At 51.5% G+C, this 24254-nt stretch overlaps 6 protein-coding genes across 6 annotated transcripts; 2 read left to right on the plus strand and 4 right to left on the minus strand.

The window, feature by feature from the left end:
* Positions 1 to 6347: 6347 nt before the first annotated feature.
* N7539_002416 (uncharacterized protein) lies at positions 6348 to 7118 on the minus strand (the record flags this gene model as incomplete). The annotated part of the gene is made up of 3 exons (XM_056932019.1): positions 6348 to 6448; positions 6574 to 6830; positions 6898 to 7118. 3 exons carry the CDS (start codon positions 7116 to 7118, stop codon positions 6348 to 6350), a joined length of 579 nt encoding a protein of 192 aa, XP_056791978.1.
* A 726-nt stretch (positions 7119 to 7844) lies between these two features.
* Positions 7845 to 11348, plus strand: N7539_002417 (putative 1-phosphatidylinositol-4,5-bisphosphate phosphodiesterase Plc1; the record flags this gene model as incomplete). The annotated part of the gene is made up of 1 exon (XM_056932020.1): positions 7845 to 11348. One exon carries the CDS (start codon positions 7845 to 7847, stop codon positions 11346 to 11348), a length of 3504 nt encoding a protein of 1167 aa, XP_056791979.1.
* Positions 11349 to 12859: 1511 nt separating this feature from the next.
* N7539_002418 (nucleobase cation symporter-1 family protein) lies at positions 12860 to 14905 on the minus strand (the record flags this gene model as incomplete). Its single annotated transcript, XM_056932021.1, has 5 exons — positions 12860 to 13399; positions 13476 to 14203; positions 14284 to 14533; positions 14590 to 14660; positions 14806 to 14905. 5 exons carry the CDS (start codon positions 14903 to 14905, stop codon positions 12860 to 12862), a joined length of 1689 nt encoding a protein of 562 aa, XP_056791980.1.
* A 1222-nt stretch (positions 14906 to 16127) lies between these two features.
* On the minus strand, positions 16128 to 16848 carry N7539_002419 (MICOS complex subunit MIC10; the record flags this gene model as incomplete). The annotated part of the gene is made up of 3 exons (XM_056932022.1): positions 16128 to 16177; positions 16460 to 16610; positions 16774 to 16848. The coding sequence occupies 3 exons, from the start codon at positions 16846 to 16848 to the stop codon at positions 16128 to 16130; spliced, it is 276 nt and encodes a 91-aa protein (XP_056791981.1).
* Positions 16849 to 17148: 300 nt separating this feature from the next.
* N7539_002420 (ribosome biogenesis protein URB2) lies at positions 17149 to 21665 on the plus strand (the record flags this gene model as incomplete). Its single annotated transcript, XM_056932023.1, has 2 exons — positions 17149 to 17166; positions 17235 to 21665. 2 exons carry the CDS (start codon positions 17149 to 17151, stop codon positions 21663 to 21665), a joined length of 4449 nt encoding a protein of 1482 aa, XP_056791982.1.
* Positions 21666 to 22249: 584 nt separating this feature from the next.
* N7539_002421 (copper fist DNA-binding domain-containing protein) lies at positions 22250 to 23935 on the minus strand (the record flags this gene model as incomplete). Its single annotated transcript, XM_056932024.1, has 3 exons — positions 22250 to 23616; positions 23672 to 23832; positions 23901 to 23935. The coding sequence occupies 3 exons, from the start codon at positions 23933 to 23935 to the stop codon at positions 22250 to 22252; spliced, it is 1563 nt and encodes a 520-aa protein (XP_056791983.1).
* Positions 23936 to 24254: the final 319 nt, after the last annotated feature.

Below are 24254 nucleotides of genomic sequence, written 5' to 3' on the forward strand. Positions count from 1 at the left end.
TCTGCCTTGACCTTCAAGCTGTGTCACTTTGTTATGGTACTGTAACACGGTATGGCTATGCAGTATCTGGTATCGTACTGGGTAATGTTTTCATGACTCTGTAACATAAATCAGATTCCGTAATCAGGCCTACTTACCCGAACAAGAATAGCGCCGACGTTGAGCTAAGAGATGGTCCCTCTCACCCCCACTGAAGCCAATGGAAGCACCGAAGAATCATGGAAGGAGGCATGTCTCAGTCAAATTTAGTACGACCCTCTTCCGTGAGGCTACAGTCGTTGTCCGTGGCGCCTCGCTAGCACTAGTTTACTTGGCGACTAGGAATCCTCAACCGGCCCCCATTGTTATCTTAGGCTGACTGGGTCAACGTGGGGGGGGGGAGGGGGGACGGGAAACTGTCATGTTCATCACGATGGGGGTGTTCCCCTCAAAGTTACGTGATTTTGGATCCTGATCTGAACCAGTGAACAATAAACATAACATTGTGTACGATACGATACATCATACCACTGGATCAGTGGATCACTGGACATTGACAATAATATGCGTTATGTGCCTCATGCAATGATCTTGAAAATAGGCGGCCTCTGATCCCCTTTTTCCCTGATCGAGTGGATCAGCTTTGCGAAGCAGCGTCGCCGCTAAGAGCGGGCAATAGTCGATAGCCGCAACGCTACAACATTGAACATGCCGTGCTAGTGTGCTTCAGGCCTCCAGTAGGAGCCTAGGAGGCAGTAGGAACGAGGAGGCCATGGAGAAACTTGGCTCAGTATGATCAAAGATTGAATTGGAAGGTCACTGGCCAACCCCCCCCCCTCCTTCAAATACTTGAAAGTTCTTTGACTGATTCTTTGGTAGAGAAAAGCGAGCCCTTTCATTATTCGATGCTAGTACCATTAGCGTAGGAGCCAGGATGGCAAGATCCGAGGGACAAGTGTGTCGCTGTCTCGCATGTAAAGTTCACTATACGCCGTATACGGTAACCCGACGAGGCGGTCTGTAAACAATCGTGACCGCGACTCTCCCACACTCCCCATGTATGGGTCATTGATGTACGTTGAGATTTGGAGTTTAGGAACCTTCCTCCTACGGATGGGATGTACAGGGTCATCATCATGTGTCAGTGAGACTGACAGGACCCTTGACAGCCTCGTTCTGTAGGCGCATTTGTTTCCTTCCCCATTCGAGCGCGAAATGTTCCACTGGGCTTATGCCAGCAAAAGTGGTCGTGGCGGTGTGAACTGTGAACAGGTGACCCTCAGCCCTGATCTGACATCCTCCCCCGCAACGACGAACCGCGTCCTGGTCTATCGATAGGACGCGATCTTAAGATCTGCTCCGCTGATAAGATGCCTCGTCTGAGGCGTTTGGAAAGTAGATTGGAGGATGGGCGAACAGCCGATGATCCAACTTGACATGATTCGCGGGGGAATAAGCTGGAGGACATGAGTGAGCATGTCAGTCTTGCCTATCTATCCTGTTCTTGACCACCTCAGCACCAATCCCTTCACTTGTCCCTAAAACAGGTCCGGTGCATCTCATTTTGGATGTATGAAAAGCCCAGCGGGCGGATGTTCTAGGATCATTTCGAGGTTCACGGCCGCCACAGCCGCCGTGAACGATCCCGATAATGCGCGGATCTCCCGGCATGCGGGAAATTGTCATAGCTCATCACGACTTCAGAAGCGTGGACGACCACTCGTCTACGAGGCCTGATCATGTCACGATGACAGGGCCACCTATGATAGGAAAGGGCCTAGTAATCACCGGAAAGACAAGGCGGGGTGTCGCCCGCTTGAAGCTTGAGCCCGTTATTGGAGGGCGATAGCGATGTCACGTTTCATTCCTAAGCTGAATGAATGGGGAGGGGAAAGTTCATGATCGGTGACGATGATGCCTGACAGGCTCGGGGAAATCCTCTTTGATTGAGCAACACATCCTGTTCATGATCCTCCCGGTCGCCTCGTTCTTCCTCTTCTTCTTCATCTTCAATAGGCCCGGGTGTCTGCAGCAATCTCCTGAATCTTCCATGTGTCTGCGAGAGTCAGGTGGGGGTACATCCTATCAAAAGGTCGAAACACGAGGTCCTCGGTGCTTACAGACGAGTTCTTTCTTCAACCCTCAGCAAGGCAGAGGTAACGCAGCAGGTCCCACTCTGTGCATTGATGGGAATGGGGGAAAAAGCAGGGAAAAGAGGCATGACAGAGGACATCACGAGGCTGCCAGCACATCCACCCGGGAACGGCGATACAATAATCGATATTGTCATCGACCCCGCATAACTGACAGCTGCATGCACGGCTTTGCCCTATCTCTGTCGCTCCACGCCGGTGCCCCTTCACGTTACAGAGTCGATGCACGTATCCGCTCTGGCAGCGTGATTCTCACGACACAATAGTTCTCCTCCTCAACAAACCCCCCTTCCCCCGCGCCTGAGATTCTGTGGTATCACGCGTTGATGACCACATTGCCAAGCTGAACAGCGCTGAACAAGTTGTCCCAACTGGTCGAGGTGCATAATCGCAGGAACGAGCCGAGCACTAGAAACCTTGCTGTGTGACTCTAATTTCCACACCCCGCTTTTCTCCAGCGTCGATAGCCAGCAGGGCCCTAAGCACGTGGCGGAGCTGGGCATGCGCGTTTGTACAATTGTGTGCAGTGGCTGAGTGGTTAGTACTGCTACGAAGGGTAAGTCGTGAGTACTGACTACTGAGTACTAGTCGTAGTTGGTGCGAGGAAGTCGGAACTACCTAAGGGACTGGGGACCGGATATGCTCCTCTCAAGCGAGTCGCGTCCACAGGTGTGCAAAAGATGGACAAGGCCACCAGCATTAGCGTGATCTGACCGGGTCGTCGTACAAGATTTACGCCGTCTTCGACTTTTGGCCATGTTGTGGTGTCATAATTCACGAGTTGCTTGAGGTACATCTTCTCATACCGACCACGATCATCCTCAATGAGAAATTGTCGATGACAACATGTCTGACCAACTGACCATATCTTATGTACAATTGTACAGTAAAGCCACGCTGAGTTAGGTACTGTAGGTCGGTGTAAGTATGTAATTATTCTAATACCAACTACAGTATCTGAGTATATGAGTATAACATTAACTCTGGGATACGACAGTTTCCAAGCTCGCAGCCGCACTACCACACCCAACTCCTGCCTAAAATGGCGACAGAAATTCATTCCCATGGATCTTGGATCCACGGAAAAGCGCATCCAGTTGAATCTCGCAGGGCCATCTCTGGCACAGTCATACTTCGCGACTGGAGAATTGGTCTGTCGATGCAAATGGCTCAGGGGCTCTGTCTTAAGATTAATGTGGGGGAAAGTATCTGATCCTCTTCCTCCTCATCGACGTTACAGGGGGAGAGTTGCTTTGCGTCGATGCACGGACCCAATATCCTCCCCAAACCGGTGCGGGATTGCGGAGACTGCCGGCTCATGAGCCGCCGAAAGGGGCAAAGGGCGGGGGGTGGAATTGCTGGTGGTTCAACCGCTTTTGACCTCATGGAGTTAGGGTAGGGCTTCGCCGCAAAAAAGGAAGGCGCCGATGTCTTGTCCCAGGGGTGCTGAATGGAGAGTATGTATGGCAAAGATAGATGCTGTAAGACTAGAGAGCAAGTTTCCATCATACGACTGGTGAATAACTTACTCAATAGTCGATACTGTATGCAAGCATGCAAAATACACTGATGCAGTGATGCTGTATGGCGATGAGGCTCTGGCAAAATTACAGAGAGGATCCTAGTGAGCATGAAATTGAGGATCGACCTATCTGGCCTCGATCAAGACGAATTTCAAGATGTGCTCAACAGAGTGTATCTACTATCTACTATTCAGGATACTTGATTGCCCATGGTGCTTCTCTGAGTCATATCAGGCATTCACTGTAGGTTCAAGGAGTTCAACCTCGTCCCAAGGGATGGTCAGTCTGACTCAATTGTCCAATTTGGATCTGCGATTGGATTGACGACTCCACGTGACAGATCCTCAACAGACGAACAATGAAAGTGATAGACAGCGCTTAACACCATCTCCACCTCGATGATCTTGTTCAATAATAGAAGCATAAAGCCGGGTTGAATCAAGTGACCAGTTGAGTGGTAGGGAACGTGTTTGGGTGGGAGGGGTGGAACGGACTCAATGCGATGGTCGATTCTCAAGAGTTCAAACACTATTTCACTTCGATCGCGAAGCGTGTTCCTTGCGAGATTCACGTCATGTTTCATAAGGCACAGGAAAAGAACGGCAGGACTCAGGAGTATACAAAAGCGGTGAGCTAGAAAGAAGATGGAAGTTGAAAGGAACGAGAGGAATGTGAGACCAAGTCATGTGAAATAAAGACGGCAAGGGAAAAAAACTCCACTATTTGTTGAATATTCGAATTGCACAATAAAGCACCGTTCGAGTATACGAAGTACGAACTACGATGCTACTGTACCAGTCCACCAGGCCGAGGAGCGCTGCTGTCCTTTCATCATCTCCACAAGTCATCTTGTCGGTGCTCAGTGTTGGCAGCTGGGTCTTGACACGTACTAAACACTTTTCCTGGAGATGCGCTTCGAGGACCACTGAAATCAGCGATACACTCTCCATCGTCGCAAATTGTCATTCCTTTATGCCTCGACTTCTTCATCAGATCGTCATTGGGCTTGAGCCTCGGGCGCGTGACAACGTGTTATCAAATTGAAACTCCCCAGCTAGAACCCACTCTCTGTCGCTGATAATAGGCAGGATCCCAGTTCCCCCTAACTCTCAGACCTCAAAAAAAGGGAAAGAGAAAGAGGAAAGAAGGAAAATAAAAAGGATCCCGAGCTAGCGGTCGAGCAGACATCCAGTGGTTCTCTCCTTCTAGGAGAAGATCTACGCGTCTCCCGTCAGGCAGCCCGCCATCCTCCACATCGTCATCTGTCTTCATGAGCAGTGCTGCCCAGCAGGGCCAAGGTGTTGGCACCGAAGGAAACCACGTTTCCACCCTTTCACCGTCAAAGTTGGCCTACTACTATCAATGCCCCATTGAAACCTCTGCACTGCGGGCAAAAATGGCGAGTCCTTGGGCCCAATTTGACACTGAGAGTCTTGACGGAATTTGAAGTGATAGACTTCGAAAAAGAGTTAAATAAGGATGGATTAAACCCCCATCGTGAATCGTGAACCATTGCCTCCCGATCTGCAGGGTTGATCGTCCAAGGTAGCAGCTCTTGTCAGTCAATAGTTACCTACTACATATTTCTGCCACTTCCCCATCTGGGGACTCACTTGTTGGACACCGCCGATGCGCTAGTCCCATTCCTTGCAGTCAGGAAGAAAGCCGGGGGGTTCTTTCTCCGTGGATCGGCCTGAAGATCTTGGAAGGGAGGGAGAGCCTCTGCTCACTCGCAGTAGTCTCCCAGCTTCAAGAGGACGCTTGCCCTACAGCCTCAACCGGTAACCCGTCTGATCTTGTCGTATCTTACCGTACAGTATCACTGTACGATAACGAGTCAACGACTGTCCCATCCCACGATAGTGACGAATCTGACGATACATCATCGAGACGGTTCCGCTACATCAACGACGAGTGGCACCACCCCGAAACAGGGATGAGCATTACTGGGAGTCTGAGAGTCACCCCGTCACCAAGTCCCAAGTTCCCAGCTCTCTTGGAGGGTGCTTCCGTCGCTAAACCCAGAAGGTCCTTGGACCCACAACCAGGGCACCATCAGCATCGAGTCGTCACTCGTGCCGCCTCAGGTATCCGGTCTTGTATCAGCAAGCTGATACCGCCGTTTCCACTCCTAAACTTCTCGTGTTACGAAACCCGTTTGATGGTCAATTTCCCCCACAGTTCAGTCCAGTGGTCCATTGCCGTCCCACGTCGGCCTGACGGAGCCCCAAGTCACGGTCCAAAAATACCAGCCTTACCTCCTGGCTCCTGCCCACTTGCCCTTACCCAAATATACCCAGTGTGGGCGTATCGGGCCATACTCCCAGTACCCACTGCAGCTTCAACCCAGCGTGCCGGAATCACTGGGAACATTGCTCGATTCATTGAATTGAATTGAAATTCCAAAAAAAAAAAAAGAAACAAGAAAACAGAAAAAAAAAGAAAGCAACAGAAAAAGGGAAAGAACGGGGTTTCCAATCTGGCTTTCAGTTTTTTTGGGGACAATTCAATTTCTCCATTCTCCTCCCCTTGCCCCTTCTTGACTAGACTTCAAAGTTCAAACACTTCTCCCTTCTTCCAGAACCTTCATTTCCCCTCATCGCATTTACCGTGCAAGAAACACGATCTTCTTGAGTGTGGTGATACTTCTTATCGTTTAGCGGCTTGAGATCTCGGCTCCCGTGTTCGCACTTCACCGCGCATACGGACGGACTTCGGCCTCTGAGAGGCCATCACGTAACCGTGCAGCATTGGACTCGATCAGCTCCCCCCGCGACAACGCGCCCATACAGCCTACAGTTTGCACTCAATTACCTCCCACATCCCAGCGACTATCGTTGTCGGCACAATCCCCGTTTCCTTCCACCTTGCCCTTTTGGACCGCCTGCATCCGCTGCGCTGGCAGTGTCGCAACATACCGATTTCCTCGTTTCCGCCCTCGCAGTGCCCCGTTGCGCCGCCCCCAAAAAAAGTTCCCTGCACACCCTGGTCCCGGGTAGTCCCTTCGCCGGCCGCATTGTCATTCCCTAGACCCGATCGCTGAGCTGGCCTAAGCTCACCATATACCCCGGTCATTGAGTCAACCTTGGAGGCCGGTCGTCCTCGTTCGACCGCTAGAAACCGACCTTGAACACGCGACCGCGCCCGGGTCGAAAAGGCTCTGTTACTGACTACCCTGAAGACCGGAGTTCAGCACACGGGCAGCCTCTGCTCTTCAAAGCGTTTTTTTTTGGCTCCCGGACCTGAGTTTGGCGCATCCTGTGCGATCCTTGGTGCAGATTCCGTGCTTTCTCACATTCAGCGCAGGGCGCTTTTGCCTCATTTCTCTGGTTCGCTCGCTGGCTGCGCGATCAACAACCAGGTACTTGGCATTATCCGCTGATCTTGCGACGAGCGGCACTTTGTCCTCATACAGGATCACAAATCCACCAGCAAAGAACAGATTTGGGCAAGTTGTGCTCATCCTTGGCATATCAACACAAGTGCCGGCTTTCAGCCTTGTCAACATCAGAGCTCTTTTGATCGACATTCCTGGACTGACCTTGGTTGAGCTCGCGATTGCTTCCCGGAACTAAACTACTGGTGTTCTCTCTCAGCATTTTGGCGCACTCCGGCCAACAAGTCACGAGAATCTTGTGAAAACATCAGTTCGAACACTGTTGCACAAAACCAGTACTCTTTGCAATCGCGATCGAAGGTGTGCCCTTCTGCCTCACCTAAAAATCATCCGTGGCTTGTCTATCGACCGCATTGTATCAAGATTATTGTTTACTCTTTTGCATGACCGGCAGCCAGCTTCTTCGGCTCACTCCGACCTGGCCTTAATTCCAGCGGCGCTTCCTCGCCGGGACCTCCACATTACTGCTTCTTTTCAAGATCATCATGCAGGCTCCAAGAACTGACTGGTTCTGCTGAAGACGTGGCTGAATCGTCATTATCTGACTGTACCGGACTATTCTATTACCCGTTCAATTGGATCTAAACCCCCTCTCTCCCTTGGCTCGGATCCATTTCCAATCCTGGCCTCCTGCAACTTTCAGCAGCGCCGGCTGGTCCCTCGTGCTGAACACCCATTCGTCTTTGTGTAAAGAGTCCAGGTGACTTGAACATTGGCGTGGGTTGATAAGCCGCTACAAAAGGTTGCTTTTAATCGACGTCTGAGTCGTCGATCTGCGAACAAACGGCCATTATGGCATATGCCGCCACGACTTCATCTCCGGCCATGGATGCCGACGCTCAAACGAGCTTGAAACTCACTACTCATATGCGTCGATCTCCCTCCTCACAAGATATTCTCAGCACCCTTTCCCCCTTCAGCTCAATATCTTCTTCCGCGCCATCTTTCTCGGCTTCCCCCATCTCAACTTCACTCTCACTCTTCCCTCCGCAAAGCACGCCGAATGTCTTGACTCCGGCTGGGACACCCAAGCAACCTCCCAGCGAAGGCCCTCGCGGTCGAAAGTACTATCTCCCTCCTCCTGCGCCGCTCGAGCTGGGGGAATCGATGATGGCCTTCCCCGATACCATTCCATCCAGTGTCAACGGGGTCACCAATGACAACAACTCCGTCAAGGCTCCAGGCTTGATGCGCAGGATCTCACGGGGCGCAGCCAGCAAATTGACCCGCAGAAGACCCTCGGCCTCTCAGATTGACAAGCGGGACCGCAGCTCGGGTCCCGTGATCATGCGCCGCAGAAGCGACAGCAAGAACGGCACTCATTCCGCTGCTCGAGATACCGCACTGGAATCAAGCAACGAGGACGAGTCTAACGAGGCTTTGGATTCCCTAGGTCCTTGGACTGGCTCGGAGCCCTCAAGTTTGCGAAGTGAAAGCCGCATGATGTCTGCTCGCGACTTGACTACCACCGTGAGTGGAGCTGTGGCGCCCAAGGTAGATTCTGCCGTTCAACGTGGAACGGTCTTGACCAAGGTCACTAAGAAGCACCGCAAACAAGTCCGGTTCTTCTTGGATTTGGACGCTGCCAAGGTCTTTTGGGATGTGTCCAATCCCGCCAAACGATTCTACATTGATGACATCAAAGAGATCCGTGTCGGTGCAGATGCGCGAAACTACCGAGAGGAACACCAAATTCCAGAAGATACCGAGGCCCGTTGGTTCACGATTGTCATAGCCGATCCGGAGCGGCTCAAAGGCCGCGCTTTCAAAACATTGCACCTGATTGCACCTAGTTCCCATGTGCTCGATCTATGGACTAGCACTTTGGAACATATCTCACGCTATCGGATTGGCTTGATGGCTGGGCTGGCCGCATCAAGTCAAAGCGAGGCTGTCCTACAGGCTCATTGGCAGCGGGAGATGTCCAGGCTCTTTCCGGGTGTGTCCCGGCCGGTAGAGGAACAGAGTCTCGACCTGGCTGCTATTGAAAGTGTGTGTCGCAGTTTACACATCAATTGCTCCAAGAACATGCTCCGCGCACAGTTCACCAAGGCGGACGCCTGCCACAACGGCCGGTTGAATTTCTCCGAATTCAAGGACTTCGTGGCCCGTTTGAAAGAGCGCAAAGATGTAAAAGAAATCTACAAGAGCCTAATTGAAGACCATAAGGCTGGTATGACTCAGGCAGAATTCTTGCGCTTCTTGCGTGATTTTCAACAAGAGGACATTGAGACTGAGGCCCACAGAGCAAAATGGATCGCGCTCTTTGACAAACTTGTCAAGAAGTCAAGGTCACGCTTGTCTAATGCGTCTGATAAATCTGAGACTGGTGAGGGCTGTCTGTCTCTCATGGATCTGGAAACCTTCTCGGCGTATCTCGCGTCTCCAAGCAACGGCATCTACGCGTCTAGAGCTCCCCAGTCGCGATTTGATCGTCCGCTCAATGAGTACTTCATCTCCAGTTCTCACAATACATACCTGCTTGGTCGTCAGGTTGCGGGAGCCTCGAGCACTGAGGCTTACATCAGCGCTCTTCAGCAGGGATGCCGTTGTGTCGAGATTGATTGCTGGGATGGTGCGGATGGGCGTCCCATCGTATCCCACGGAAGAACTATGACCACTAGCGTGCTCTTTGCAGACTGCATCACCGTCATCGACCGATACGCTTTCATTTCCTGTGACTTTCCGTTGATTCTGTCTCTCGAAGTCCACTGCAACGCAGAGCAGCAGCTTGCCATGGTGAAAATTATGAAGGACACATTTAAGGAACAGCTCATCCTGGAGCCTCTCATGAGCCATAGCTTCAGTTTACCGTCCCCGGAGGAGCTCAAGGGCCGGATCCTCGTCAAGGTCAAAACGTGCGATGAAACCGAAATTGAACCCCGCCAGGAGGCTGTTCACACGGTCGGTACCCATGGCCGGAAACGCAGCGCAAGCACTCCATTCGTCCGTTCCACGCATCACTCGGACTCGACTGTCCCCGGCACAACAGTTCCACTTGCTCCTTTCATGACTTCGTCCGGATCTCACACTACTGATGGAATCGGACCCCTGGTGAGTCAAGAAAGACGTTCGCTCACCACGACAAGCATGAGCAGCGCTACCGAAGACAGCGATGGAGGGATGGCCTCGATGTCCAGTGAAAAGAAGAAACAGCGTCGCCAAAAGAGCAAAATCACCAAGCCTCTCTCGGATCTGGGCGTCTACACTCGCGGCTACAAGTGGCATGGCTTCTCAACTCCGGAGAGCAGAAAATACAATCACGTGTATTCCTTTGCGGAACGGGCTTTCGAAAGCATCTGTCAAAACCATGACAACAAGGTGTCACTTGAGGCCCACAATCGCAAATACCTGACTCGAGTCTATCCATCCGCCTTTCGCCTTCGGTCTTCTAATTTCGACCCAAATAAGTACTGGCGACGTGGAGTCCAAATGGCAGCGCTCAATTGGCAAACATATGATGTTGGTATGCAAATGAATCAGGCGATGTTTGCGGCTGGATCCGATCGTACAGGCTACGTGCTCAAGCCAGAAAGCCTCCGCCATCCGATTCCTGAAGGTGGCCTCCCCAAGCGGAAAACGGAACGACGGCTGGTTCGATTCTCGGTGGACGTCATATCTGCGCAACAGCTTCCACGACCCCGTACACTTGGAGCTGAAGAGATGATCAATCCTTATGTCGAAATTGAAATGTTCAGCGCCGACGATCGCGGTCAGAGTTTTGCCTACGGCGAGGGTGGAATGGATGCCTCAGCTCGCAATGGCATGTCCGGCATTGGTTACCCCCATCGACGACGCACCAAGATCGAGCAAAGCAACGGCTACAGCCCCGTTTTCAACGACCGCTTCAAGCTGTCATTGGAGACCAAGTATCCCGATCTAGTCTTTGTTCGTTGGACTGTCTGGAGCTCCTTGGACGGCCGCAGCGCAGGAAACAACAATAGTGTGCAGCTTGCTACCTTCACTGCCAAGCTCACCAGTCTTTCGCAAGGCTATCGGTACCTTCCTCTGTATGACGGCAGCGGTGATCAGTACCTTTTCTCGACATTATTCTGTCGCATCGCCAAAGAGGAGCCCGTTCCTGTACAGCGTCTCGATCTGAATGAGCTTCGTGCGGAGCGCCTGGGAATTTTCCGCCAGATCGGACAGACTGTCTTCAAGCGTTCATCTTCTACAGATCGCGAGAAGGAAAACCCTGCGGATCGTAGTGATCCTACCAGCCCAGAGGACAAAGACAGCTCTCCTGGCCTGACTCCTACCATATCCATGACATCGAACTCTTCGTTCTTCCAGTAAGAACGAGAACGGTTCTGACCTGTCCACGAACCCCTTCTCACCCCACCCTTCCTCTACATCCACCAGTCGGCGCCATCCTACACGAGCCTGTGGCTTTACATTCGGGACCCTGTGTTTGGTTATTTTGTTTACATGTTGACGTTATTGCTATACCCTTATTGCAGCGATACCCATTATCTTTGTTTTCTTTTCTCATGTATCTTCTCCTGCTGTATTCTTACCCAATTTGCTACTTGAACGGTGTCTGTGTTTTTGTGAATGATCTTTCCGAGCTTTCTTCATCGCTACTTCCGGGGCCAACATGGCTGGATGTTCGTGTGGAGTTTCAGAGTGGTTTTGCCCTCCCCGGTTTTTTCTAGTCATCCGCAGCGGGTGTTCGGGGAGAACTTGTATGTTCGGCCAGAACAGAGTCGCCGCCTCTCCATGTTATTTGTTTCTGACTGACTGCATTTTTGGAAGCAACTGGCCATGTTCAAAGGTGTCTTGGTTTACTTTCTCTCATTTGATCATTCCACGGCTGGTTCCACATGGTTTCCATATCTCACTCACATATCATCGGGGCATTTCATTTCACGGCAAGACGGAAAACGCTGGACCTCGTTTTTACTGTCATAACGAAACTCCTTTTCGCATAACGAGCATGCAAATCGGGCGCTACTGGGCCTTCTTTTTACCATTGATCTTATCACGTACAACCTTTCCCCTGACCCCCTTCTACATCACGGACCCTTTACTTTGCAGGCTCGAATGTGTCTTATCCCTCATACCCTCCGTACAGCGGCAGGAGCAAATAAGTCTACTCAGAGTCTCAGAAAAATGGCCCTTCCACTTGTTGGCTGTCACGTTTTGAGTCCTTTTGTCTCGGACAAGCCTGTCTGTTTCTCATTCAATCCAAGTGGGAGCTTTTCTCATCCGAGTTTCTACTGCAACTGCTCTGGTACTTATCACTTCTAATCAATGACGCGCTGGGTCGCATGAATTGGAACATCCATTTGAATATCAGTTCGTCTTCCAAGCACAGTACATGATCACTAGGTAGTTGTACATTATCGGCGTACGTGGAAGGATGTACATGAAACGCGAGGAGATCTACATCGAAGGTTGACAGGCCGTGTCGCAGGCACTTGCAGTATAGCTGTTATATCTTCATGGGTGAATCTTGGCAATAATGGAGTATTTACCACCAAGATTCCGTATGGAAAAAATCGGTCTCTCTATGAGCACAACATGAGAGTCTAGATTAGTAGACATGGATCCTCTCAACTGGGGTGTGGCGTGGTATGTCAAGAATGTATGGCTTGTCATCATTCATTAGGTCGTATAGTAGGAAGTGGCATGCAGCAAGGCGGCGGTTCTGATTACATGTGCGCCGGCTTTCTGGACACATAAAAAGTGGTGGGGCTTCTTTCGGGAGACAGAACCCGGTGGAGAAACCCAGGGGTCAAAAGCTTGAGAATAAAGACATCAAACAAAAACGAAGACAATCGACTCAAGCCCAAAATTCCAGACGCTCAAACTCGCTTGGTAGCAGCCAAAACACCCTTTTTCTGCTCGTCCAGCGGCAGGGACTCGGCCATCGACCGACGATCATATCCAGGTTGCTCTTCATCGCCGACAGGCTGTCCATAGGCAACTCCATAATCATCCAGTTCGAGATCAATGTCGACTTCGTTCCAGTGGTCACTTGTCGCGGGCACGGGGAAAATGCGAGTGAGAATCCAGTATGTTCCGCCCGACACCAGCACACCGGTGAAGTAGTTGATGTTATAGATGTACTGTGCTCCGATGGGGACTTTACAGCCCACGGCGCCTGCAAAACCAACAATGTTGATTAAGATGCCGGCGAGATAGGCAGCGTAGGCTTTCCAGGAGAAGCCGAGGGTGTAGTAATACGGGTCGGTTTTGCGGCCGCTGTAGAGGGCTTTGATGTCGAGGTAGCCCTTGCGCACGATGTAATAGTCGCAGATCATGACGCCGGCGATGGCGGACAGGAAGAGGGAGTAGGCAGAGAGGTAGGTGGTGAATTGATTGGATGTGACGACGAGGTTCCACTGGGTTTTTCATGTGTTAGAAGGGATCGTCTCTTTGAACTCTCGTTCTTTTGAAGGTATTAGGGTGGATGCATACCGGACACATGGCCAAACCAATGATTGCACAGAGATAACTACCTCTGCGGATGGTCAAATACCGTGGCATCAGTGCAGTGAGATCTGTGCCGGCAGACACGGAGTTGGCAGAGATGTTGGTTCCCAATTGAGCGAGGGCAAAGCCGGTCGAAATCACGAAGATGCCGAACCGCTGTCCCGAGCTGGCTCCGTTCAGGAACATACCGAGTAAATCGAGGGGGTTCCAGACGGGATCGCCGTTGAATATGACTGACGAAGACGAGGACACGATAATGCCAATAAAGGATGTGATTCCAAACCCAATGGGAATCGTTAGAAGCTGCGACCACAGTGCATCCTTGGGTTTCCGCGCAAAACGCGAGAAGTCGGGATCGTTCATGATCAGGGCAGCAAAGTTACCAATGCAGTTCATGACGCCTTTCACAAATGCCCACGCCAAGGCGCTGCCTTGAATAGAATTACCCTGGTGTACGATAGGCCCAATACCGTTTGCTCGTGCAATCGCCCACGCAAAGAACGCAATTGCTGCAATGGGCGAGTAGATGGCCTTGACGGTGAACAGATGGCGCACCTTGTGCACGGGGAACCATAGAGCGGGAAGCGATAGCAGCCAGAAGAGGAAGAAACTCAAGAACCCTCTCGTGTCAACGCCCGCGCTGGCAGAGAGACTGTTGTGCAGATGTCTGTAGCTCGGCCAGATTGCCTCGATCATCAGAGAGACGCATTCACCTGGACAAGTTAGGACACGCAATGACCTTAGGACACCGTCAAAGTGCGACATCCCCGTTCGCACAAGGAAATGCTCATACCTCCAATGTAACTCTGCACGCCGTACCAGATAATAGCCATAACCACGCGATTGATCACAGGCCAAAATGAGCCCCAGATTCCAAATGACGCTCGCGCTGTCACCGGGAACGAGATATGATAGACTGCTCCGATGCGACCTGTCAAGCACACGAAGCCGCCCGCGATGAAGTATCCAATCCAAACACACAGCCATGACTGCCACCACGATAGGCCGTCGACGATCATTGATGACGAGATCATCCATGTATTCTGTGGATGTCAGGCTATGCGGATCTCCCTTTCGTGAAGATGGGATGGCGTCTTACAATGTTCAAGGAATCGGCAATCCAGAATGCAATATAATTCAGCCATGACCATTGCCGACGCTCTGGGTCCACTGCATGTCATGATTCGTTAGCGGCTGTTCGTTTCTTGCAGCCCAAACTCTGCTCAATATCTCAAAGACATCAAGCAGGAACCAAGGTCGAAAGCATATCAATACTTGCTCGGATAATATTGACAAAGTCAAAAGGTCATCTCACCTGGCCTCAGGTCTTCATTTGTCAACATCATTTGAGCATTTGACAAGCCCGACTCTTGAGTCACCTCGGCCTTCTTCAAGGCCCATTTGATTCTCGACATGATTTGCAGACGCGACCGGCAACTTGGTCGCAAAACCGATATTGAATAGAGCGGATTACTGTAGGACAAAGTCAACAGCAAGAGAAGAAGAAGTGGCAGCAAGTGAGTAAACAAAAGATCTCACCCTCCGAAGATGGTGTGAGTATGTTTTCTGATCCTCAGATCAAGTCAGACCGGCGCTCAGGGCGATGATATAACCATTCTCTCAGAGGCGTGCCTTGACTGCTCCTCCATCGGGGCACCTCATCCTGCGCATATGGGGAGGTGTGTTTCGTTCCACCTCTGACCAGGGTCAGATAAGCCCGAGCAATGAGATGTCCCCGCTCACGGAAGATCATGCGGCCCCGACTCCATCTGCCGAGGACGATGATTCGCAGTGGAGGAATATACTTCTGAATAGGGTCGATAACATCATGAATAATTCACGTGTGGAGGGCGTCCCCTCATTGCATATGCCCTATCAAGGCAGTCCAGGGAGTCCACCTCCGATGCGCACGGTTTATCTGCGATAACGCGATAGTCAACGGCTCCACCGGCATTCCTCGGTAAGCGGAACCAGCAAGGCAATTGGCAGATACGCAAGTGTGGCGTATGCCTAATCAGCCGGTGGGAAACCGGGGAGTTGAAGATCCTGGAGATTACGTCGGGTGCACAGATGATGGTTGTGTGCTTGACTCGATCTCATCGAGTAATCGTTTGAGGTGGGTCACGTGTCCGATATCGCTGCAGCCCGTCCATCGTCCCTATCATGCAACGCCTGCGAAGGCTGACCCAACGAGGCTGCGTGTATGATGGATCCCGTCTAGAAGTCAATGGTTTCGGTATCGCCCATGGAGACTCACAAGCCTCCCATCAATTGTATGGGTCCCGTGTCACGTGAGGTCTCCATTCTATCATTACGGCACTGAAGAAGCCCTAAGGATCGAGGTACAGAGCTGCTTGCGAGAGCTGCATTGAGTCCCAACATTGCGTTTGATAGGGCGTGCTCTGCGGTTAGTCCACATCGCCTGATTGCAATTATCTTCCAAGGGAATGAACTACAGCGGAATCGTCTTCTTGTAAAAAAACACCGACCATCGCGATGCCCTACGTTATTCGGCGTGGAAATGAATGACAGAGATTTGAGGCATGTAAATATCAATTCTGCGCTGAATCTATAGCAAAGTCTTCCGTTCAACTGCTGTACATGGTATCGTACACATCGGGAAGCGACAAGATTCCTCTATCGACGCAGAGCATCTCTGACGGGCGAATCACCGCGGCGGAAAGAAGCTAGAGGTAGGGTTAGCTGTCTGTCAGAAACTCAGGAATAGGAAGCAGGCGATTCAACGGGAGTCAGAAAAACAGAGGAGCTTTCCCTTGCAGCTGCCTGACAGGCGGCCCAGATTCACGCGCTTCTTCAACCATCAATCCCCGACACATTGAAGCTGCAAGCAAGCACGTATATCCCTGAGGTTACCGTTCAAAAGCTGCAAGAGTCGCAAAAGCTACGACAACGAAGAGGATAACCTCCTCGTGTCGAATCCGGGCGGCTCGAAGTCAATCAACACGTACCGTCAGCCTCCTCCCAAGCGCGGCCGGCGCCAAAGCCGAGGCCGACCCAAGCAGGCCAAGCTCTGCGCTTGAACAGCAGAACAGAGAAAACGACACCGAAAGACAGGCCGAGCGAAGACTTGATGATCATCGAGGAAATGGCGCGGTCCCACTATACATGCAGCTTGTTAGCTTCTTGTCCAGCAGCACAGTACCTTCGACCAGCAGCAGATCAGAGACTACAGAGATCTGCAGCTCACAGAATGGATCAATTCGCATAAGATGTATCGATCCATTCTGCATTGGAGTGTGGCCGAGAATGAGCAGTCTCGTACCTTCTCGTTGAGCAAAGCCTCGCTCACAGGCTTGGTAGCCCGCGCAACCGGTCGCGTCTCGCTGGAATCGGCCATTGTATGACTTCTGGGTAGTCTTCAATTAGCTCGGCGGCTTTTGACAGCTTCAAATCTCACATAAGTGACATACTGGGTTATAAAAAGGCCGTGAATTGGCGATGTTGACCGGACGATTTGGGATGGTGCAGGGTGTGACGGAAAGCGGAACTCCCTAGTGACGATGGACCCAAGGCGGTGGGGAGATTTCGCCGCGCTTTTTTCATCCGCGGAGGATGCGATCTTTTTTTCCCCAAAAAGATCTCCCCAGCGAAGGAACTCAGCTTCCCAAATCGACCGGCGTAGTCGATCTCTCCAAACATGCCTTTGCTCGCGGGGGTAAGCTTCTCTTGAACACCAGGCAGTTTTCATTTCATTCTCGATTTCTAACTCTTCCGTTCATTCAGCCCTCGAGCTCGTCGCAAGAGGCGCTCCTCCGTCTCGAAAAATGCAATAGCGCATCCGCAACCTCCGACATTCACGAAGCTGCTCAGATTCTCGGCTTGGATCTTCGCACCTGTGATAGTCATCCTGAAATACATCGTCATACGAAGACCCGCTTTACAGCGACCCCGAAAGAAGAATGGGTGCTTCGTTGGCTGTTGAAGAGGCTGAGAGCCGGAAAGCATTATCGCGTGGAACCGGCTTCTTTCCTGTTGTTGCGCCAACTCATCGGACTGATTTCGCCAAAGACTCTGGCAATCATATTGAAAGATCAGAAATTCTTCACTATCATCAGCGATACGATCCGGGATCTCAGAAGTGATGTGCAAACAACCTTTGAAACCGTCCCTGCAGGCGCCGACTTCAAGCTTGGCTCCGATGCACTCAGCACACCTGCCCAACGACAGGAATCTCGAGCAACCCAAGGCGTCAAGCGGAAGAGAGTACGTGGAGAAGATGACGAGGATGCCATGAACCTTGACGATCAACCACAGACCCCAGGTGCATGCTTCGTTGCCTTCGTTCGCGCTCTGGATTGTATCTACGGAATTGTAGCATTGATTCAACAAACTATTGGTGAGGACGAAGTGGCTCATTCCCACTTGAAATTAGCAGTCAGAGGGTCACCAGAAGGTGCTGCAGAACTACTGGGCACATCGCTTCAACTGGCAGCCGTTGCGGTCACGCAATTCTCAAATGCAGGTGCAACAACTGACCTTCAACACCTCCTGCTCGTTTTCCCTGCCATGCTTGAGCTCTGGGAGTCGCGCTCATACCGTCTTGATGACTCCGATAATAACTCAAGTAACGAATGTTTCGCAAAGTCTTGCTTCGCTCATGCCCTGAGGCTCGAGCTTTGTCTCAGAAACCTTAAACTTGACACGGACGAGCGAGCTCATCTGCTTCGTTCTGTCGAGCGTCTCGTGGCTCTTCACGTTTTGGTCCCTGCTCGGAATTCTTTCTTTGTCCGTGGTGGCTCTGGCATTGACTACTCGAAGGAGGAGCCGGATTGGAGCTCCGTGAAACCGGTCACCGATACCTTCAGACCTATTATTCGCGAGACATCCATCGGCCGAGGAACATCGCCTTCCGACAGTAGCACTACTGGTACCTCTTGGCGATCGATCGAACTACTTCCGGAGCTGTTCGACAATGCTGTCCGCGCTGTCCCGAGGGACGACTTCCGGCGCCAGACTCTGGAGGCTCCTTGGTTAGAAACCTTGTTTGTGGCAGTGGCCGAACTCGCTTATTCCACTGCAAAGGAGGCTGAACCCGATTCATACTCCACTCGGTTCATTGTCGTCCTGGAGGATCTTCTTCGGATTGCGCTTCACCGAAAGGTCGGCCTGTCATTGCAGACGATTCTCACGCATGCCGGCTACACTGGTCTCCTGGAGCAAGGGCTAGAGCAAGTTCAATGGAATGTCACAGGTTTGATGATCAGTCTGGGCGTAGATATCTTCTTGCCCAATTCAGGGCTGCGGGATGCCAGCAAGCTGCTTGATGCCCTGCTTGACAAGATCATGCTTTACTGGCGTACTCACGGTGCATGTGGTTCTACCGAGTACGATATCATCAAGTCTGACGTCGTTATTCCCCTTTTGCGTGGCTTTGCGGATGCGAGAGACTTGTCCACCTTCATGGAGACGTGGCATAATCAACTAGTCATCCTCGAAGAAGCTCGCGTTCGCAACGAACAATTTTCAGCGTTCTCTGTATGGGAGGATGACGACTTGTGCGACGCCTTCTCGGAGCTTACACGGACCTCATTGAGTGTCGGTCACTTCTATGCCCAACTTCAGACTGCTGCAACAGAAACGCGTGCAGATGACGGTCAGATTTCAATCTCCGCGAGATCTTATGCAAAGTTTGTGATCTTGGAAGCCACTCTCAGGAGCAAGGTAGCCGCAACAGAGGTGGACAATCATTTGTCACAAGTACTTGAGACTTTGAAGTCCACGCTCATATCAAAGCAAACGTTCCACTGGCGCTGGCGTCTATGGCGTTTCGTTCGAAATCTCTTGCAAACCAATTTTCGACTCGCTGACAACCTAGCGGGCGAAGTGTCAAATACGTTTGTCCCCGTGGCTGTAAAATCACTTCATAGAAACCTCAAGAACCTTGCCAAAGCCCCTTTGGCGCACCTTGAAGCCTGGGAAAACTACCGGCTTGTCCTGGTCATGCTGAAGGACGCACCCACTGGCGAGCACTTGGATGCCTTTACAAATGCGAACAAAGACGTCATCAAATTTATCACGTCGGTGTCTGCAGAGGATGCTCAAGCCCAAACAGAAGCACCCTGGTCCGGCCGCATTGAGACACTGCGTTCGTCCACGGCCCTCGCTCTCGCGTTCCTTCTGGCGCTTATCAGAGAGCCGAATGTTTGGGAGCTGATCTCAGCTGAGCAGCGCACATCTATCTTCCAGCAACTTATGTCACTTGCTGCTGCCGAGTATCCTTCATCTTCCCACACATTGGAGCACATCGAGCAGCGCGCACGTTTCCTTCAAGCCTGGGCCAGTGTTGTCTGCCATGAATATTTGCTCGCTGTGCCCTTGCTTGTTCCCGACCTTGTCATGTTGCTTAGCAAGCATATGGAGGAAGATGGTGCAAACCGTCGATTTTACGTGGAAAGCATGCAACGCATCCCATCTTCATTGATCACCCGTGGCCTTCGGACGATGCTCCTTGACAAATCACATAATGTGATTATTCGTCAGGGCGATGCTTTGGAAGTCACTTTGGGCCTCCTGACCATGATGGCCAAATTGGCAGCCATGCCGAAGTCTGATGCTATTATCACCGGTGACTGGGAGCCACTTTGGGCGGAAGCCCGTGTGATCTCTTTGAATGGTACTGAACTTGACTTGCAAGTCATGAAGGCCTTCCGCAGCCTCTATCGTGCAGTCATTGCCAAGTTGCTGGTCCTGTCGAATGACGAGCGAAACGAGGCATTCAAGAAACTCTACACTCGGGTCTCAAAGCAGGCAAATAAGCTACGCCAGATCGAAAGGAACTCACTAGCTTGTTTTCTGCTTCGCCTGTCCTTGTCCGAGCTGTGGGCTCATCGCAAACAGTTGAGCAAGGCCGTCAAAGAGGACGAGTTTGCAACTTGTCGACAGCGTGTGTTTGACCTCGTCTTGGCAGATGTGCGGGCGGTCAAGGACCACTGCAGACAGCATAAACTGGAAGAGACAGTGACCCTGATCAAGACTATCGATGCATTGGAAGACTTTGAGGATCTCTCGATGAACAACATCGAGGTCGAGAAGTTTCTCAGCAAGCTGGAGCGGTACATGGAAAGTTCGATTGACTCAGCTCCGTCGCGCATGATTCGTCGCCGCTTGATGGCCACCAAGGGAAATGACCAGGAAAGCTCCACAAAGGCGGTGCTGCAGTGTGCGGAAACCCTCACTCTCCGATCACTGTACGCTGAGGATCAACAACTTTTCATTCGAGCGACCACGGAGCGTTTCCAAAATCTGACCCAGGAACAGATTGGCGGAGTTATTCGAGAGATCCGTGAGCTTGGATTAACTGGGGAGCAAGCTGCAAACCGCCTGCTTGTCGTCTATCTTGCTGTCATTTCTCTGACGCCCGTGGAGGATAAAGAGAACGCCGTCTCTCGCGAGCTGTCTCTACTCAGTCAGTCTCTCACAGACAGTCTAGTGCACAGCAAGACGATCGATCAATTTTGCTTGGCGGCCGAGACCTTAGGTCTTCTTCTGCGTACTCACACTCGCAGTGTGGCCCAGTGCAACGTGGATGATTTGCTCGCCGCTATCGCCACCGCTGCTTCAAAGCAAGGTCCCCATATCTCCCCCGAATATGCTCCCACCATCTACACACGCCTCTGCCGCTTGATGGGTCTGGTTCTGAACCTCCAGCGCGTGAAGATCGGTGGCCGATTCCACCTCGTGGTCACAGCCATGCAGCGATTGCTCGGCTGCCTCTTTGCCCGCACCCGCAAGCGATCCCGCTCTGGTCGGGCTGCAGTTATTTCCCAACCATTCTGGCTCGCACCCCTGGACACCTCCCACGCCACCCATTTCACTCGCCTTCTGACATCGCTCAGCGATCCTACAGTCTCCGCAGTGCTGCGGTCTCAGTCCGGTTTGTCTCGCGACGCATTGACCGACGAGACGAAGAAAGCGAAACGCATCGCTGGTCAGTACTTGCAGTATGTCATCACGGCGTACATGCAATGCTCCCTTCGCGGCTCGCTCGTCCCTGAGGTCAAGAATGCCCTGATGCCGGGTCTGTACGCGGCGCTGGATGTCATGTCTCGGGAGTCTATGCGAGCGATGAACGCTGGCTTGGACGCGTCGGGTCGTGCGGTCTTCAAGTCGCTGTATGATGATTACGTCAAGTTCGGAAAGTGGAACAATGTTTAAGTTGTTTCACCTCCGGTTTTTTGCGGCGTTTTGTTTCTTCCTGGTTGGCTTTCAATTTGCATTGACTTGGCCGTACTTTTTTTGCTTGTACCATAGCTCGCTGTTCACCATTATCCATAGATCCATGATATCCCCAATCGCATCGGTGACCCTTTTCCAAGCTTTTACTCAACTTGCATACCCCACTACCTATCACTTCCGCTCTTACGAGCATGTTGACGTATGATTTTTGCATCCAAATCAGTCGGCTGTTGAAGGTCACATTAGTGATTCGGGACTACATAACTTTTCTTGACATGAAAACTATACGTGTATGAATTGGAAAGAAACAGCCAAAGCTACTAGTATGATGCAAGCAAGGTTCAAATTCTATATGGTTAAAGCCAACAATTGTCTAGAGGGCGAGAATTGTCTATAAGAGAGAGAAAGAGGGAGGAGGGGGGGTGTGGGGGTATCATTGCATATCGTGAATCATGAGGCTGAGCAGGACCAACTCAAAATAATAAAATAAAACAAAAGACCCACAGTCCTGCGACATGAATGCTGCCATCTTTGGGGGGGGGGGGGGGGGGGGGGGGCAAAAATTAAATCATAGAGGGCCTGGTGGTCGCTTGAACCGGAGAGGACATGGACGTGTTCCCCCATGCAAAGGATTGGACAGGATAAAAGTCAGCGGCCGGGCCTGGTATAATGCCGGATGAATGGCCATTTTCTCTGGTGTTGGTATTTGGAGCTGTTGTCGCCGGTGGCTCCAGAGCTACACCGTTATGGCCACTGTGCGTCAGACAGCCAACACAGCTACAATCGTTGCCGCATTGGCAGCTGCCAGTGACATCGGAGCAAGTACTTGGGATACCGACTGGGTATTCGATCGTATAATATTCACCAGGATGCATAAGGGGCTGATTGATAGTATGCCCCGGAGGAAGAGGCGAAGAGTAGCCACTTGGGAGGGTCGAAGGTGGGTTGGAGTATGACAAAAGAGAGTCCGGGTGGCTGATCTGATTTACCGCGGGTGTCTGTTGCACATAGAAATTGAAAGGCGGTTGGGCGCTGATTTCATGTATTGACGTGTCTGCAAAATTACTGGCATTGGCCGCCAGATCTGGTGAGTGATCACCATCATCGAAAGTCATCAAAACGCCCATCTCCTGAACGTGTTGGCGGGTGGTGCTGTTGAAAGGATGAGCGGCACAGCCAAGGCATTGACAGTCGTCTCCACAATTGCAGTCGAGACCGGCGCTGTTGCCGAAACCTCCTGCAGGAGCCTGGGTGTGATGAAGATCCATTGCGAATCCCATACTCTGAGGGGGAATTGCGAGCCCATTTGCCGACTGTCCGTTCGTAAACACCGGGGGCGGCTGGGAATTTTGCATCCCATAGGACGAAAATGATGCTGTGTGTGTTGCTAGTAAAGGGTTTTGCCACGATTGAACATGTGGACTCGAGGAATTCAGATGATGTGATGAATCCCAAGTGGGATGCCGGTGTGTACTTGAAGAGTGGTCGATGATGTTGCCGTTTTTCATCATACCCCGAGCATCTTTCTCCACATCACAACAAGTCTTGGGTACATCTGAAGGCGGCGCGAGGACGGGTTCCTCTCGGGGCTTCTTCTTGGAGCAACAGCTGGATCCTTGGTCTGATCTCGCGAGTATTTTTGTGCCGGGCGATGCTTGGAAGATATCTGGGTCCACAAGATTGAAGTTTGCTGATTGAGGCAACGTTTTGTCAGGCAAATGGAAGTTCTCCTCTTCAAATTTGAGGTTTTCGGGCATCGTCTCGAAGGCTTTGGCGAAATTCTGAGGGGTAGTTTGTATCAGGCTTTGTTTCCTTCCTGGTTTTTGTATTCGCCCGAGCGAGGGTGATGACGTCGAACTAGACGGGGTCTGCGGCGCATCACCATCGGTTGCAGGGACCCTGTAGAGCGGGCGACAGAGACAGCTTGACCCTGTGGAGTGCTTAACATGGAGGTACGGACTAGATACCGGAGAGACTGGATCTACCTTTGGGAATTCGCACCATGAAGGCGTATGTTTTCTGGCAACTGCATGATCCTTTTGGATGGGGACACTTTGCCAAAGGTCGGCCGGCTTTGGGCACCTTCATCATGAGTCGGTCGAAGTGCTGGCATTTGGAGGAGCGATGTCCTCGAATGCAGGGTTCGCTAGAGGATCGACCGTTAGCGACTGAGACTGCAATCGGGCTAGGTCCAACAAAGATCTGATCTCGTACCAGGACCATTTGGCACCTTCTTCGTCAAGAGGCATGGCGGCGAAAATGGGTAAACTTGGCTGACCAGCAAGCCCTAGTCCAGATGATATTTTGAAGATCGACCAATGACGATGTCCGGCCCCACGGTAACGCAGATCTGGTGCTTTGACAGGCAAACGACAGTTTTTTTTCCTCTAAAGTTTTTGCCTTCCTGGGGATTCTCTGTGAATTTGCGGAAACGAGAGTATTCACGACATGTACGCTCGAGATCTTCTGACTGTTCCTGTGGGGTCTCACAAAAGGAGGGTCGAAATCCGGGATTTAACGATGATGAGGAGCCGCGGACTTGATCATGCACGTTGTAAGGACGTTTCA

Source organism: Penicillium diatomitis, assembly GCF_028827545.1.
Source record: "Penicillium diatomitis strain IBT 30728 chromosome Unknown utg000003l_segment0_segment0, whole genome shotgun sequence".
Lineage (NCBI taxonomy): Eukaryota > Fungi > Ascomycota > Eurotiomycetes > Eurotiales > Aspergillaceae > Penicillium > Penicillium diatomitis.